General features: G+C 39.8%; 1 protein-coding gene across 1 annotated transcript in view; it reads right to left on the minus strand.

Moving 5' to 3' along the window:
• Window positions 1-2,549: 2,549 nt before the first annotated feature.
• LOC118742703 overlaps window positions 2,550-19,157 on the minus strand; it is an 82,677-nt gene continuing 66,069 nt past the window's right edge. Inside the window, exons 7-8 of the mRNA XM_036474969.1 lie at window positions 2,849-2,973; window positions 2,550-2,759 (exon numbers count right to left, since the gene is read on the minus strand). Coding sequence (XP_036330862.1) covers window positions 2,628-2,759; window positions 2,849-2,973 — 257 coding nt within the window. The 3' untranslated portion in view covers window positions 2,550-2,627. The remainder of the gene's footprint in view (window positions 2,760-2,848; window positions 2,974-19,157) is intronic.

The raw sequence follows: 19,157 nt of genomic DNA on the forward strand, positions 1-19,157 counted from the left end.
ACTCATTAAATAGGACAATGCGAAAGTCTTAAATTTTTAGTTACTTTATTTGAATTTCTTTAATATTCGCACATAGAGAGAGACATGGGTTAGTTAAGTATGTATGTATGTATATTTATTTAAATATTTATACGTTTTTCTTTCTTTATTTCAATTTAAATTACAACTTTCAACAATCAATTAAATTTCATGCTAATTTTTGCGGTTAATCTATCAGTCGGTTAAATAAAATTTAATTGTAAATAAATACATTCGATAATACAATATGCTCGATCGTATCCGTATGCATGTATGTATGTTTGTATTTATGTAAGTATTGTGTGCATTTATGTATATACAGGGTGTCTTAGTCCACCTAGTCCACCACCTAAAAAATAGAGATAAATGTCTTATTGAAAATGGCAAAAATTTTACCTTCTAAATCGCGGATGCTCTATCCTTCGGCGGTATTATCAACTTCCGACCGGAAGTGGGTTAAAGTGACCGGAAGTAAATTTACTCAAATTGGATATGCATTATTTTAGTGCAGATTCGGATTCTAGGGATACAAATACGAAAATTTTCTCCTGGACTACTACACAAAATTACATACATTTTGCCTGAAACTTGTTTCCGGTTTGGACCGGAAGTGGGTAAAACTAACCGGAAGTTCATTTTTTTTTAATTACACATGAATGTATATTTTTACTAAAGGCTCAAATTCTGTGGACAAAAACATGCAACTTCCAGGACGAGTTAAAGTTCGAAAGCCTTTTAGAAATTGAATTTATCCTTAGAATCCGAATCAGTACTAAAACCATGCATATCTAATTTGAAAAAAAAATTTACTTCCGGGCAGTTTAACCCACTTCCGGTCGAAACCGGTAGTCGATAGTACCACCAAAAGATAGAGCGTCCCCGATTTATTCGTTAAAATTCTTGCGGTTTAAAACAAAAAAAAATTCCTCCATTTTAGAGGGGGTGGACGGGTGGTCTAGGACACCCTGTATAATATATGTATATTCCGATTCGATTGTATAATAGCATCAATAATAATAATTTAACTTTGTTCGACATTAAAGATATCAATAATAATGACAATAAGTTAATTCATTTATTTATAGACTACGGATTTCATTAAACTACTAATTCGTTTATACTAACATAATATACATACATGTATGTATGTCTGTCTGTCTGCACACGCTTGTGTTTGCAATTAAGTATTTTAATTTAAATAGATAACTACATACATGTGTTTTGTATGTATAAAGTATATATTTTAAAGCCTCTTAAGATATGTTTTTACTATTTATTTCGAATATGCACGATTATGTTTATGCGCATGTATGCATATACATTCATACTACATACACGAGTATACATGCGCTTAAAATGTGTGTTTAGGTATGTATGTATGTATGTATGTATGAACTATGTATGTATGTATGCAAGTGTGTAAGTATAAATTTTAATATTATCAATTATGAGTTGTTAAATCTCTAAATTGGCTAATTTATGTATGTAATCATAGCATCGATAAGTATGAGTTATGTTCGTATACTACATCTGATAAATAAATTATTATGTTTTCTACTTGCTAAAATTACTAAGGGTAAGTTCGGAATATGTATGTATGTATGTATAAATATCTTTGGAAGCATCTAAGGACTAATATGCGAATAAGCCTGGGTTAGAAGGGAACTTATGTATGTATGTAGCATTTTTATGAACTATGAGCAAACAATACATATACACATATACATACATATGTACATACATAAAAATATTAATAACAGTGGTTTCAAAGTCAGCCAATATGTATTACAATATTTACTAATCCATGTAATTAATTTCTTTAAATATGCTTAGTGGAAGACTAACTAAGGTTGTGTGAGTGTGCATATACATACATATGTAGGAAATTTACGACTAACACACATATTTTCTAAGAATTCCTTTTTATGGATTATTGTATTTTAATTTTTTCATATTTGATCAGGGACCAAAAATAACTGTTATCTCGAATTTACAAATTGAAAACGTTACCCGAATTCTGAAATTTAATGAAAACGTTGTTTCAAAACAGTTATTAGGTGAAAAATATTTTTTATTACGCCGATAATAGTTATGACCCAACGTTATTTTACCGTTGTTTGATAACAGTTATTGCCCAACGTTTATTTTATAGTTTGTCTGATAAAGGTTGTAAGATAAGAATATTTGCGAAAACGAAGATGGAGAAGAAGATAAATATGATGAAAATAAAAGAGGAGGAGTGAAATAACTGTTACCAGACAACATAAAAATAAACGTTGGGTAATAACTGTTATCAAGCAACTTAAAAAATAAATGTTGGGAAATAACTCTTTTAGCGACGGAAAACATATTTTTCCTACATAACAGTTATCAGGCAACGTAAAAAGTAAATGTTGGGTTATAACTCTTATCGGCGAAATAAAAAAATATTTCTCGTCTAATAACGGTTATGGAGCAACGTTTTTCCGATAAAACTTATAACTGTTATGCCCCTGTATTTGATTTATTTTTGTATTAGTTCTTTTACCACTTTATTTTTTTTTTCGTTTTCGTTTTCGTTTTTATTTTCTTTAATTTTTCTTCTTCTACGTTTTAATAATTGTGCTATTCTAGTTGCATTCCCCTGGCGACTTAATATCGATGAAAAAGCCAGTATTGCAAGAATCTCGTCGCAGTTCACACCACGAATTATATGTATGATTGTTTACTCCACAAATTTTGCCCTCCTCAAAACGCAGCGACTGCGGGTAGATGAACATAGAAAGACAATCAAAATTTAAATAAGAATTTTATAAAAAGAAAACAACAAAAATAAACAAAACTCACTCACCGTTGGTCGTCGTTTCCTTGCACATTTATAACTACAAGTTACACAGCGCGGCTCATGAGTTAGCAAATCCACGAGGCAGGTGTGTTTGTGACCGCAGTTTATTTCATTGCAAGTTGGACGATCGGCTGCAAAAACAAAGTAACAGAAAATCGGAATAATGTTATTGATATTTTCAAGATCAAACAAATATTCAAACGTATATTTTATAATGATGTGCGAAACTTTCAATAAGGTCAATGCATATCGCACGGGTAATAACCAACAAAGGTCAACAAAATTTCAAAAAATGTCTGCGGAACGGTGATTAGAGGGAGCCCTGATTCTTATAGGATTTTTTCCGTAGAATCAGAATCTGAAATTAGAAATATTAGATTGACTTATTTTTTGCTTTTTTAAACATCTTACGATGCGCCTGAACCAAGATTAAATCAAAGGTTGGCGGATATTGAAATCTTGGAAGTCCCTAAAAATTCAAAACAGAAAATTATACATACAGGGCTTTTCGAGAAAAGTTACTTTGCAAATTTTATTTCCAAATTTCTTTTTAGCCGACTTCACAAAAAGGAGGCGGGTTATCAATTCGTCAGAATACTTTTTATTTTTTATTTTTATGTATGTTACCGCATAGCTGTGGACCACATTAACCAATTTCTATAAATCTTTTTTTTTTAAAGGAAAGGTGTTACCTCACAGGTGGTCCCATTCTAATTTGGTTTAAGTCCGATCATTGGATCATGACGAGATTAACGATAATGTTAAATTTTTATATGAGAATTGAAGTCGGTTTTGTTTTTTGCTTAAAAATTATTTAATTTTACAATTTTTATTCTTACAGTTATATTGTATATGCTTTAGGGTAGTCCAAAAAAAAGTAAATTTGAGTAATTTTGATGTTCTCACCTCTTCCTCATGAGTCGACTACCGAAAATAATACCCGATTGTTTATTTAACCATTTTCTAACATTAACTATTTTTTATTGGCCCCTCAAAGACCCAAAAAAATGCGATGCGGCACCCATAAAAATCGTTAGTATAGAAAAATGGTAAAATAAACAATTTAGTATTATTATCACACATTCACAGAGGATGTTTTCTGGCATTTCTTCGTCCATCTCATGGACTTCTGAGGCATTCCCTGCCACAGATCTCTATCGCACGCATCTCCGCATGGAAAATAGTGGGTATCGATTTATTCAAATTCGGCGCCCAAATATACCAGCTCCAGTATTTCCATCTTCAAGTTTTGATCCGTGTACCAAACTTCATCTCCGGTTTTTGATTCGGAAGCAGTTAGGATTCTCAGTGTCGACCTCTCAATTTCGATTGGGAAGGGTGTATGCTCACAAGAGTGCATCACTGAGTGCATCAGTTGGACGGGTGCGCATAGCACCTGTTATGCCGACGCATAGGTGACCATCGGCTTCAGAACCGTGTTAAATGGCCAGCAGGTCCCTTTGCGGGAGGGGCCCCAAGTTTTTCTAAAACGTCGCGCGCAAGCGAAGAATGCTCTCTTCGCCTTGTTGGCGGTTGCATCTAAATGTGTGTCCCATGTGAGTGTCTTATCCAGCCCCCCACCCCCGGGTATATTGCTTTATTTGAAAGACCAATTCTACTGCCGCCTAGAATGAATTCCGTCATGGATAACATTATTCTGCGGGTAAACGGAACCAGAAGTACTTTTAGATAATCCTTTGGTGTCACACCATCTTTGTGTAATGCATGCCCTGTTACGCAGACCAACAGATCGTCTCGAAACCGAAACCGAAAACGTGGTCGTTCAGTAGGAAAAGGAGTTCGTCTATACCAAGGACATTGTGCTCCATCAATAAAGCTCCAATAATGGCTTTTGCCTACAACTTGCCTCTGTAGCAGTTTTTTTCGTGAGGACTGCAAGAAGGAATCCATTTGCCAATACCCATGTCGATGCCCAGGGTTGTAGTCCAAGCGACTCACAAACTTGTGATCGGGCTTCTTCAGTTTCGTGGCAAAGTTAGCGGCAGTGGAACTTGATGTAGAATAGCCAATGGTACATCGGGAATCTCTTATGGTTTATGGAACCCCGGGTAGTTGAAAGTGGCTCTTGACGGCATACTCAATGGGCTACTATGACTTTTATGCTAAACCAAAGTGTACTTGCACTACCGCAAGTGAGCATCCAACAAATCAACGAGTCCTATACTAAGGATTATAGCTGCAACAGCTGAGTTAAGTTTATGAAGTAATTTGCAAAATGTTTTAACATAATATGTATGTATGTGTGTATGTGTGTATGTGTGAAAGCAAATTACTTTATAGCCTTATCAGCACAGACATGTATCTGCATCGCAAATGGGGAATCCATCATTAATAACAATAGCAGTTATGTGGAGACACGTAAGACACTGGCACACGATTGCATCTTTAAGCATACAATGTTGCATTCCTTGAGCCAAACTAGAACAGCAAAAAACCAGCAACTTGACCAAAACAATTTTGTTTTCAACTCGCTGAGGGCAAAAGAATGCAAAGATAAAAAAAAAAAACAGTCTGTATGACGTACAAAAACAACAAGCGCAAAAGTGCTATTTATCTGCGTGCGTGCAGCTGCAACAACACAAATAATAATAAAAATTAATAAACCTCAATCATTCAAATTGTTTTTCACGTGGACTTGTACGATACATACATAGCAAGCCCGTACACCGGTCTGTTTTGTCTGTTCCTGTCTGTCTGTCTGGCAAGGTTGCGTAGCGTACCATAAACACACATATTTATATATAAAGAAGGGTATGTACATATATGTATGTGTGATTGTGTGTTTACATTTATATAGGCCTTAAGTGAAGGTAACGAAGTGACGGCTGCAAGCGTCACGTCGCGTCGCGTTGCGCCGTGCGCTCATTTGCGAAATGTTGCACCTTAATGCGAACAACACATTTTCCCGTCAAAATAATGTCTGGCCCAAAGGTGATTGGAGTCCGCAACAATGTTTTCCGTAGATATTCAAATTCGTAGGTATGCATGTGTGTGTGTGTGTGTGTTTGAGCGTGCAAATGTGTTGCGAATGCGCGCTTGTATGCAGTTGTTATTACCACATCGTTGCCGTTGTTGCAACGCATAAACAACCGCAGCGACATCCACAAACTGTGCAGGCACAACGATCGGCGGGTCCGTCGGTCCGTCGATTCCGACGACCGGTTGCATGCCCACTTCGTAGACATAGCATTCATTGCCGTCGCATTCCCCACTGTTCCGCCACGCGTTCTTCGACCATTTGTCCATTCGTCGCGGTCACAGCCATAACCGCAGTCCCCACTGCAGCAGCCAATACTACAGCCGCAGTCAACGCCACCGCCCCAAGCACAGGCACAGTCACAGTCGTAATCGCGGTAATCGCTGTTGCAGTCTCGTCTGCAACGCCCATTTTCAATGTTTTGCATTTCTTTCCTGCATGTCCACACGGCTACTGTGTTGCGCATGCGCACGCGCATTCCACCTTCGCTCCGTTGTTGTCTCTCGGCCTTTGAAGTGAAAAGGTTCGCTGCATGCATAATATATGACCGGTGCATTGCGGTGATACAATCGCTCTCTACATACTTGCGGCGAATTCTTCACTTACTTACCAATCAACCAACCAAGCCAAACAGCTGCCCCACTCACCCCACGCGCACAGGATTTTAACGCGCCAGACAGTGAAAAACAACTTCGATAGCGTTTTTTTTTTTTTTAATTTCATGTCTGCATTGTGTTGCGTCTGTTGGCCTGTGGCCAGCCACCAGTCACCGAACTTTACCATTCGACAGGTAATTTTTTACACCAGTGTCTGGCAGAACGCATGCGCGTGAGTGCGCTCGCGCCATGTGGCCATTGTCGTTCACGTCGTCGTCATCGTCTTCGTAGTTACAACCGCACTCCTTTAATTTTGCCCAGGTCGAAATGCCCCAGACACATAAACAACAACAGCCAAGGCGAATGAAGAAATTTCAAAGGGAAAATAATCACGAAGCAGAGCAGTTATTCAGTTTATAATGCCCTTAACAGAATTTCAATATAAAAATACTTCTTTATTGTCATACCGTTGGTTGGGGAACTTACTTAGCTTGATTTTGCTTAATTTTATCAGTATTCAATATCGAATTGATTTTGAGATCGCGACATTCGATAGCGATTCCATTCCATCCGAAACGAATAGACATTTGATTATGAATGCCTAAATTCGGGCCCTGATAAATCCACCATTATCCACTAGGTATTCACAAAAGGTCAAATCTTGCAAGTATTGGAAAAGACGGCTGCGAAGAGAACCGACCAACGCTACCAACGTCCAGCCTCGTCAGATTTGTGAGTCGGGATGCTGATGAATAAGTTTATAGATAAGGCGACTCTCTATCCTGAGTACTTTGATGCTGAAGAAGATACTAGGAGCTGCAGAACTTAATCTCCTGCCAACCAGAGCGCAGTTAGCGCACTCGAGTCTCGGCATTCACTTCACTCTAGACAGTTTGGGAATCAGCTTTAATCCCGATAATAACTTCAATCTTTAAATCAAACGGAGTATCACCCACAAACAGTGAGGAGCAGTTCAAATAGAATGAGTGCAGCGTGAGTCACTGTGTAAGAGGTTCAGGCAAGTATCGAGCATATAACTTGAGAATTGGATTATTATCTCAACAACTTGCATAATGTGAAACAGAAATGAAATTTGATCGCCATGTAAGCACTGAAGTTGGTAAAGGGTGCCAGATGGTCGGGGCGCTTTAAAAGTTCACAAAACATGTAGTCAAATTTAAGCAAATGTTACGTCAGGCCTATAAGCCTCACTCCATTATTTCTTAAAACTACCCCAAATACCTTGGAGTTATTCTCACCAAGAAACTTGATATTGAAGACCGCTCTAGGAAGGCCAATACCGCACTATATGCCTTAGATTCGGACACGCAAAAGTACTTGAAACTCCACCGGATAATCTACGGCAGTTAGATTTAACCACTCCTCTACTCTCTTTAGACAACAAATTCTCCATAAGAATTACAAAAAGGAACGAATGGGAAGGAGCCACAGACTTAAACCCACGGTCGATGGCTATGTGTACAGATGGCTCCATGCTTAACGATAGAGGGCGCTGCGGAATTTACTCTGGCGAAATCGCGCTAAACATCAGTTTTCGTTTATCGGACCATTGTAGCGTTCTTCAAGCAGAGCTAAACGCCATAATGGAGGCCGCTCGTAGGCTCATAACCTTCGCCCCTCCAGAACAGCCTATCGCTATTTGTACTGAGAGCCAGGCTGGTATCATCGATGAGGTAAATACCACGTAGGCTGTGGAAACCACCTGCCATACTAACAGGAAAATTTGATGTAAAACGATCCATAGCAGTCACTCGACTGGACCGCTCTTCTCTCAGATTATTAGTCGGGGTAATCACTGAACACTGCCCGATGGACACACACATAAAAATGTTAGGTTACGCCACCACGAGTACCAGAGACGAGGAGGTGCAGAGCAACAAACATTATCTCTGCCATTGCCATTTTTAAATTGTTTAGCCGACCTGAGCTCGGCGAAAATTCTCGACTTTTTGTGATCTATATGAAACGCACTTGGTGGTTCAGTTAATAAGGGAGGGAAAGCAACAAATGGCTTCTGACAGCGGCGTCAAAACGGGCCTTTCCAGCCTACGTGTGCTCCGCGCTCTCTGCGATGGTAGCCGCTCTTACCTAACCTGCGGCATGATTTTAGGCTCAGTTTTTTTTTTTTGACAAGTAGTCAAGCTAAAGCTAAATAGTTTGCATCGGAAAGTTTCGTTTACTTACTGCCTGGCTTTGTCTGATTTTGAAAACGTTCGCCCGTGATCACATAGAAGTTTCTTTCTTTCTTTAAAAGGATTGGCGGTATTTTAAGAAAGTTTTCTGTCCCGTAGCATGCCCGTCCTGTGAGCCAGTCCACTTACTGGCATAATGTAAACAGGCACTTACATGAGCTTGTTCTTGGAAAAAGTTCATGCCAGTAACAGGAATGCCGGTTTCTTTTTCATGCCAGTTTTGGCAAGGCAGTACAACTGTTTACGCCAAGTGCTTTCAGAGTTTTCACTGTGAAAACTTTTTGCACCAAGCTTTATAGTTGTGAAAAAGAAAAGTTGGGCTTTTTGATCAAAAATGTTGCGTTGAAGAATAACACTGATTTAATTTCACGTTAATTTCCAAATAAAAATTTTCACTAGACCATTTCATAGAACGAGATTTGGCCTCATGGCCAGGGTTGGCAGGCCAGGTCAGAAACCTAAAAGAACCGCCCACGTTTAGTTTGGCGAGGGGATGAAAAGAGAGGGACATGAGAAGCAGGGGGGGGGGGGTGTGGGGGTATGTGTGTATTTAAAAGATCATGCGCACAAACAGATTAAGAACTGGACTTGGCAACCCTGCTCATGACCCACTCTCGAAAAGTGTGTGTGTATTCAGGCTCTATTATAGAGGAACAAATTGCTTATAAAACAACAAGTACGAATTCAAATCGCTTGTATCAACTTCAGGGTGTGACTAAAATAAAATAAAACTGCAAAAAGTGCTTTGCAAAGTGCAATGTTTTGGTACTGGTAATTTAATTTCAGACAGTACAGCCTGGACAGAAAAGACAGCAAATTGCGGATAACTAGACCAAAAGTTAAACGAATGCAATTAATCTTGTTATATAGAAAATATTCGCTGAAGCGATCAACAAGCAGCTACGTTAGTATCACAGATTTCAGTGAAAAGTGCAAGCTCAAAGAGAAAGGGAGCCTGAAAAGCAAAGAACAGTCCCCCGAGGACTACGGTATACGGATATGCGGCTGAAATACCCGGAATCTCTATAGGTAATGTGTCTCTATCCTGCTGTTGGATGTCTTAGCAATGGACGGGACGTGTACTACAACTGCTCTTAGGCGGCACACAAATTCGGTGTAGGATTGTTAGGCGGTGACTCCGACATCTTTTGTCCACGCTCACGCCAATCAGTGAACGAGCTTCCATAATCCGATGACACCAAGTAGCCTTCTTATAAGCGTCTGGGAGAAGCGTATGAGTGCAGCCTTCGCCACGTTGTTAAAATAACGCTGAACGATTTTAACGCCAGGAAAATTTAGCTTTCATGCCTCCACCTTCGACAACGGAGAGAGGATTCTTAGCCTCCTAAGCATTGCATATATAATCTTATGTAAACGACTGAAGCCCTTCATTAATCAAATGATTGGACCTTTTCAGCTTAGCTTCAGACCTGGATAATCCCCAATTGACCAGATTTTCATAGTTTTTCGAATCGTAGAGAAGCCACGTGATATCACGAATCGCAGTAATAATCAGGCAGGTTCTGCAATTTACTTCCGCGTGAATTTCAACTAAAGCCACTTTGAATCCAAATTGAATGGGATTGAAATTCACTCGTATGTGAATTCCGGAACCCGGCTGAATATAATATTTTGGCACTTAAAATGTTGCTAATTGTTTGGCCAAGCTGATCCTCCAATTTTTGATGTGCGTCTTAATGTCGTTAAACAAATGGAGGGACACTCGGGGATTTGCCATAGCCGATGTTAGACAATTTTTTTCTAATTTATGTGCTGTTCGGACCAGGGATGGAACGTAGATCGTGGTAGAAGCAACCTTTAACCACTGAGGCACAGCGGCCGAGGCTACACGTTGAAAAGTTGTAGTCCTTCTCTGCAAACGTAGTCATCTTACCCATATGCTGACTTAAATTGCTGTGCCCTGCCAGGTATGCAGAGAGGGTTCTTAGGGACACATCGAGAGGATATTATTAACACGTTGGACTACTTGTTGCCATCTTCTTAAAAGTTGTGCCGCGAACCTTGTGAAGAGCCTAGCAAAAAAAATTTTAACTCATTTATAACCAAAAGGTGATTGCAGATCAAATAAATTGGTACAGAAAAAAAAAGGTATTTCTACTGCAGTAGCAGATAAAACTAACCATCCTTTTTCCTGAAGTAATACAATTGTCTCCACTGCATGTATACACATAACTACATACTGTAGATTTTTTCCATTTCGTGAATCCTGCTTTTAGTTGAATTTTACTGATCTAAGTTGAACTTCTCTTTTGATTAAATATTAAACTACTCCAACAGTCGAGCGTTATGATATTAGGCGGTTAAGTAAATGTGTCTGACTTGTTGGAAATTCCTGAGAAACCCAATGATTATAATTAAACACCTACGATATAGCTGAGAATCTTAGCTCAGTCAATTCATTGTCAAAGTAGGTGGAGATCTAAGACCAATTTAAATCATTAAATAGACATGAGATGCCTATACATATTCACATTTCTTGAGACAACAGTTATTTGCAGTATAAAAATTAGATACTAAAAATAAAAAAATTTCCATGCTATTGTATTTAAATATACATATGTATGCACACATCATCTTGGAACAATCTTGTCACATGCAAATTTACTAATCGCCGCGCTGAATTTCTCAACAATTAATCAAACGCCAATAGAGGCGCGAGCTGCTAGACAGTTGAATGCAGCAACCCACATCCGACAACAACACGGGACCAACCATTAAAAATTAATTACACAAATTAAAGCCTCCACAAGTAAGCACAAACGATTGACTAGAAATTCATACATACATATTTACATGAATACACGGCGCTTCACTTGAATAGGCACATTTTTTTCTTGATCGACTATAAAGAAGAGTAGTGAGAACGAAGGGACTATCTGGCATACCTTGTGTTTTTCAAAGGCCTTTTTTACTAAACAATACAAAATATGTGGTTCGAAAATGTCTTAACTTGTTAATAAAATTGTACCAAGAACCTTTCCAACTATCACAAGCAGGCTCACTTTCAACTGGAGAAAAAATAAAAAGCGGATACAAGACTTTCCGGCGATCTGTTGAGAAATTAAATCGAAAAATAAATTAAAAAAGGCCAGGATTCGAGAAGAGATTATAGTTGCCTGATAGCGCGTTTTCGTATTTTGACGGCTTCAAAATCAAATTTTTTAAAGTGTCAAAAGTTCATGCAAAAATAGTATAAGGGTCATCTTTTCAAAGCTTTTAGCATACTCTTGGCCTTTTTTAATACGCCAGCAAAATAAAACACTTCTCTCAAAGAATGCCGCAATAAACGAATATAACGAAGCAACATTTTGCAGCGGACACCCAATTTAAAGAACCTAGGTGTAATGGAAAATGTTTGGAACTTAATTGTGTGCAAACTTTACGAGACAGACGATGCATTTGAGGCAAGCAGCGAGATGTCCTTGAGTTATTTAAAAAGCATCTAGGAAAGTCCTCCGGACAGGGTTTTCCATACATTGGCATTAAGGAGGGTGTTGCATAGTGAAATTAAAGTAAAATACATTTTTTACTTGATTCAAACTAATCTTTTGTTACTTCGTGAGGTTTGATACCCTCTATGACCTAACCCATAATATGCCAGCCCCTCTCTGTCTGCAGAAGGATAGAGCCACTGAAGCCTTATTAACTTCCCTCCGAAGATTATTCCCCAGCTATATAAAACTATAGCTAAACCTATAATTTTTGGGGTAGTCCTTACCTGGGGAAACTACGCTAGTCAGAAAGGTAAAGCTTATGCAAGGGGCTGACCTAGTTGGAGTCAGTGGTGTATGTACATAGATAAACTCCCAACCTTGTCTTAAACGTCATGCTTAACATGGCGCTGATCGGTATCTCAGCAACTTGTTCGGGATCTGGGCACTCCATTATTTTTGGCGGCTACAACTTCATCCCTGATAACACGGATCTCTATGTGACTAGCCTGACAAAAATCACTTCCATCACCACGTGCATCTCATTTAGGGATGAGTGGACAGGGAAAGTGGTTGGAGGGCAGGAAGAGGTTGCTGTTATTAAGTAAGCAGTCGGTTGACTGCTGGTGAATGTGATGGCGCTAAGGCAGGTCAGCATATACTCAGAAAGCCAGGCGGAAATCAGAGCTCTGGGTTCGCTTACGATGTGCTCAAAGCTGGTAAGGGAATGCCTTGTTTCTATTTCGGTCGCGTCTGACTATTACTTTGTAGGACTTATTTTCGCGCCAGGCCATAGTGAGATCGCAGGAAACTCGGTGGCTGATGAAGTGGCCCTCGGCCAGTCTCACCAAGAAATTAGTGAGTGGGCTTCTCTTAGAAATATAGGCCCCGTGCCAATTCAGCGAACCCTAGGTAAAAACCAGGGTAGTCGGTACTGCAATCAAGGTTAGAACTTTACTACGATCGTAATAGACTTGTTACAATTTTGAAGAAAATTAAAAATTTACTACGCTTCACCGCTTTACCCACGATCTACTACTATCCTATGCGGTGGAAATGGGGCTTAAATGTTGCTATTATGGCTGCTCTTGGGCCTTCAAAGAGGGAATTGAAGCCTCACATTGTGGACTGGATATACACAACGGTGTTGCCTCCCATTATGTTTTACAGCATCCCAGTCTGCTGGCCGTCCGTGGGTAAATCTACAATAAAACACTAAAAAAGGTTTAAAGAATTGCCTGCATGATTATCACGAGGGGAATTACCCTCCACGCCGACTAAAGCTCTAGAGGCATAGAATCATTTGCAAACAAGAAACCCTAAAGGGGTGAATGGGAGGAGGATCACGTACTCTGGTTCAGCGACCCATGCTCCGACATGTAATTGGAGTTCTTAACGGGCACTGCTTGATGGGAACCCACGCTATTAGTAGCTGCGGTGATGTGGAGAAACATGTGGATCACATATCCCTGCATTGGTGAGGGCTTGACCTCTATTCTTCTGAATATTTGGCTGAACTGGATTCAGCTAGTGTCTACGACTTTGTGGGCTTCTAAGATAAGAGGAGGGAAGCAAGGAATCTATAATATGACATCACAATAGTCCCAAGGTGGTCCAAGTGTGTCTTTTTCCTGCCCTGGATGAGGGAAGTCAGTCAGTTTTTCCTGAAGAAAAAAATAATGCGCCTATTCAAGTGCAGCGGAGTGTATGTACATTTGTATTATAGTAGTACGCCTGACAGGAGAGCTTAAGCTGCGCGCAATCAACCCATGCAGTCAGCTCATAGTTGATTAAGTGTGAAACTGAGCGATGTGTGGCGGTGGCGGTGCGGTTGTTAGTGGTTGTGGTGGTGGTGGTGGTGGTGGTGATTGCGCGTTGTTGACAATGATGAGAAGCAATGCGCTGCTCTGTGATGGACAGCTGCTGCAGACGGATAGACAATGCGGCGATTCCAACTTGAGTGTTTGTTGCCTGTCGAGCGATGGTGGTGACCTAGGCCATTCAATTACTCACATACATATGTACGTAGGTACTTGGTATGTAAAAATGTGTGGCTTTTCATGCTGCGCGGCTGATTAAATAAATACAGTTTGCATGTAGATATGTATTTGCATGCAATTTTGATAAACAATTGCCTCAACAGGTAACTGGTTTAGTGGGGCAGGATTGTTCTGAATCACTTCACTGAACTTAGGCATACATATGCATACATATACATATGTATGTACGTATATACACCATATCTACTATAGTAAATTCATATCATGGTCACTCGGATTTTGTGGCACTCTACTTAAAAACAACAGCTCGTAATTATTGTAAACAAGAACAACAACACAAATAACAAACATTATTCAAAATCAAATACAATTTTACAACAAAAACAAAAAAGCACATCTGCAGCAATGACAATAAACAAAACAAAACAAAATAAAAGACATACATAAATATTTAATTACACGCTCTGTCCGGCTAAATGCAACTCGCGGCCAACAGATAAACTCGTTTTTGGCTACAACGCCTGTCTGGCTGCCTGCTGCTGCTCTGGTCGAGGCGTAACTACCAAACAGCAAACCAAGAGTTAAGTGCACATGTGTAGCAGCACCCCGCACCCCGCAATTCAATAGCCAAGCGAGCAAGCAAGCAACCCCGTGAACTTCGTCGCTCTTTATGTTTGCCAGTATTTAGTCTGAGTGGTTTGTCCATTAAGAATAACAATAATACCAATAACAATATAACAGCAACCACAATTATGCTTTAGCTGCCGTAAAAATAGCGTAATAATGCCTAGACTATGAAGCAGAAAAAAAAGCTCGAAGCTCAAAAAATTCCAGTAGTTGGTATTTTTCGTAATTGATGCTAATAAAAAAGTGCAATTAAATATTTTACGGCACTTTTCGTCAAACATGCGCACTACCACCAAAACCAACAACAAAAACAACAACAAAAACATAATAAAAAGTCAATACACACTGATACAGGCTTGCAGCTTCAAAGAATAATGATCTCTATGCGGTGAGTAACGTCCCGCAACTGCCGTGCGAAACCTGTTCGGCTGCATCGCGCTGCTGCAACTGCTCACCAGCGACGCATTGGCAAATTGCCATGCATTTATAGCTGTCGGACTGGCTACTGGAATTGCTTGTTCGGCCTTACGGGAAGTGGGTGTTAACATGCCACAATTCATTCAGATTGTGGTAGTCAGATGTGCGAATGCAAATTTCATATGAAATTATATTTGATTATCCCAGTTGCGTCTTGGTGGATTGGCTGCATGCAGCCGGAGGACGGTGCAAAAAATAGTGTATTTATCAATGTGTTGTGCGAAATGTGTATAGATTAGTGATTTGCTACATTTCCGACGTAAGTAAGTAATGGCAAACTATTATTAATTGCGTAAACGGATATTTTTGAAAGCATTGACTGTATGTATACGTGTGTGCAGTAGATGCAATACCTTATTAACTGGATTCACGGATAGGAGATTGTAGAGCGTGATACCAAGTCCGATTATTACAGAAAGAGTGGTGCGCTGCTGGATCGTTGATCTTGTCAGTTATGCAAGTGAATGGGCCTTCATATGCATGACAGGTGAGCTTAAGCTCCGACTCGATTTTCAGTACAAATTCTTGAGCTTGAGTTCCCTTCATCAGTGCAAAAATTGAGTCTGCGCTTAAGCTCACTTTTTATGCATGAGGCCCAATGAGTCGCAACTGGCTCAAAGCTGCTGATGTATGTATTAGCCCCTAGAGTAAGTAGGATCTGAGATCATGTATCGGTAGATCGGTGATCTTTTCAATAGCCGAAAACAAATAGCTTAGATTGGCGACGAACTGTCCCTTACCGGTTGCCAGCTTATCTACAGCTTCCTGCGTGACAGAACTGTCGTGGCGGAGTGAGCGCCTGCACGCAGCTCAGACTTAATAAGGGCACTCCGCAAGTAAGTGTTCTCTCTACCCTGCTCTGGATTGCGGTTGAAAACGACCTTCTAGAGGAATAGGAAAAAGTGAGCTGTCGGGTTAACGCTAATGCAGATGATGTGACACTTTTGGTTAAGGAACGATTTCTGGGCACATTTTTGATCTGGCTCAAGGTTACCTGAACTAGGTAACTAGGAGAAGGCTACACTTGTAAAGCAACTGGAGCGTTTGCAGCGAATCGCCGTAATCGAAATTAGAGGGGCATTAAAAACTTACACTGGCACTCTGGAGCTCTGTTCGTTCATGAACACATATATTACAGGGCCTCCGAAATAGCTCCCAGAAGCTCTTTCTCTACGTACATTTCCTCAAAAGTTAACTGGGTAGGGCTGGGTTACTGAAAGCAGGGAGCGGTAAACTTCTTCTCGGACGGATCAAAACCTAGAGACAGGGTTGTGTCTTCTGTCGTGAACTCTCCATCAAAACTATTTTCAGGCTTCCGGAATTCTCAAGTGTCTTCCAGGTGAAAATAGCTGCCACCATGAAAGCGGTAGACTTACTGGTAAGCAGTGTGACGTCAATGAGGACCCTGAACGCTATGATGGTGCGCTCAGAATCGGTAAAGGAATCTCTGCCTTCTCTATCAATCACGTCGGAGTACTTCTGGTGTGGAACGGGGCCGTAAAAGGGGTTCCTTACGCTTGAAACGCCTTAGATATCGCTGGTGGTGGGTGGGGTTCTGACAGGCCATTGTGCGATTGGTATTCTCGTGGTAAGACTAGTAACTTCAACTGGTCCCTTTTGTATCAGCTGTCAAGAGGAATATGAGATGAAATTATCTCCAAACTTTCTTTTAGACTGTCCAACCTTCGCGGGGCTAAGATGGAAGCGTTTTGGCTCGCTCTTCTTAACTAACACTCAGCTCTCAGACATCGAAATTAGGCCTAGATTTTTCGTGATACCACAAAGGACAATCTTTTTATTGTCCCAGTATGTTTATTGCCTAGTAACTGTAATTTATAGGTTCGCCAAAACACCCAAAAATCCCGAAAAATGGGGACCAATAAATAATCGTTAGTATTAAAATTGGTTTAATAAACAATTGGGTATTATTATTGAAAGTCTCCTAAGAGAACCGGAATTCGCCGATCGAAAAATGTTGATTTTCAAGAATTCTATACTATTTCTGAGAAAAGTTTTTTTTTTTTGCAGATAAAATACATTGCCAACTTTGAGCGCTTTTAGCGCCATCTAAAAATTTTTTTATTTCAAAATAAAAAAAAATAAGAGTATGTATACTTTTTTCGATATAGAACAATCCTAGGAGTGAGCGCATAAAAATTCCGACTTTAATTATTTTGGACCACCCTAATGTACACGTATAACGTTAAGTACGGCTATTAGTCGTAGTCCACAATGGCAGCTGTTCGTTAACTAAGTATTCTCGCTTAAAACTTACACATTATTACATATTTGTTTCCTTCTTCATAACGACTCAACCCGTACCCGATAATATACGAGTATTCTAGTACTATTTAAAATTAACTTAATGGTCTGAGAGAAAATTAAGGCATAAAATTCAATTGCAACTGCCACGTCCACGGCTACTGGTCTTCAGCGCCGACACTTTGACCAAACAGGCAGACAGGCAGCCAATTCATCGATGATAACTATGTAAGTAAATATGTATGTATGTATGTATGTATGTACGTATGTGGCGGGCATCTTCACCAGCTGAAACGGAGTGAGTGTGAGGTGGAGGTGGGGTAGGCGGAACGTCTGAAACCTATAAATGACAGCCATTCTATTACGACTGCGATGGTTAACTACCCAGCGTGTTGTTGTTGCATCTGTTGCTGCTGTTTTACTACGGGTTGTTGTTGTGCGCGTCTGCGTTATTGCATTGTGTGTGTGCGAGTGTGTGCATTTGTGTGTAAAATGTGTAATACAGGTAGCCAAGCATTTCTTATCGCTGTAGTTTGCTGACTAACTTATATCTACTCCTTGCAGCCTGATGTTGTTGTACGGGTATACTACATACTTCCGATGTTACCACAGCAAAGGCTTAACGTTGTTGCAACAACAACAACAACATTAAGTGAATTTGCGAAAAAGAACTGCATCTGTCTGCTTTTGTTTTTTGCTTTACCCCTTTGCTTTTGTAATTGCTGCCTGGCTATGGTGGGACATTATAATTTTTATGATCATTGAAGATAAATGAAAATATTTAACGTTGATTCTTTCGCGACAGGAAGTCCAGTTTGATTGAGCTTCGTTTTTTGTTTTGCATAGTTTATAGGACTGTGGGGCGTAACCGGCCGTTTATGCGAGGATCTTGTAGTGAATCGCAGAACTGCGAATTATTTATTACATACAAGCACATACATACATACATATCTACTCCTGTAAACTAAAAGAGCAGCAGTATTACTTAGGTACTAATTCCTTTCATTAATTTTTTAACTCTTTGTTGTAATTAAAAACGATGCATTTACTTACATATATGTATGTATGTATGTGGCTCAAGAGGCAAGAATGTGTTGTGCTTTGATTAGTTGCCGGAAACATATCTTACTGATTTAATATCGACGAAGGTCGATAACGCGTAGCACGACTAGAAATTGTACATTTTCAAAAAAGTTAAACAAGATACAGTAAGATTAATTTAAACTCAGAAGGAAACACGAGCTAAGTGGAAGATTATCTAAGTGTTTATAGATTGAACACTGTGGCTTTGGAAATTCAAAATGTCGGCCATTTGCAAGCAGCAATCTGGCCCCTTAAAAGGGAAAACCCTTGGGCGTCATTATGAGGCAGAGGTTCCAGAAAAATCGACAGGTACGGTACATGAGCGCGATCAGGAAGATAAGGCAAGGTAATATGCTAATAGTTGAATAGTATGAAAATTGCGGTCAGAGAGAGGGTGACCATGAATCCATAACGAGGGAAGCCAAGCGAAAAGGTGATGTTGAATCTGCAACACCCTCGAAGCATCACTGTTTTAGTGACAGCGCAAGAGATCACCTACAGGTGGCAATTGTAGACGAAAATAGCAGCATACCCTTAGCAGCGCAGCAAAAATGGGTGGAGATTGATGTGAAGCTGTGGAGCCTTGTAATGAACTACGTACTCGAAA

This window comes from Rhagoletis pomonella, unplaced genomic scaffold, assembly GCF_013731165.1.
Source record: "Rhagoletis pomonella isolate Grant_MI unplaced genomic scaffold, Rhpom_1.0 Rhpom_scaffold_00007, whole genome shotgun sequence".
Classification (NCBI taxonomy): Eukaryota; Metazoa; Arthropoda; class Insecta; order Diptera; family Tephritidae; genus Rhagoletis; species Rhagoletis pomonella.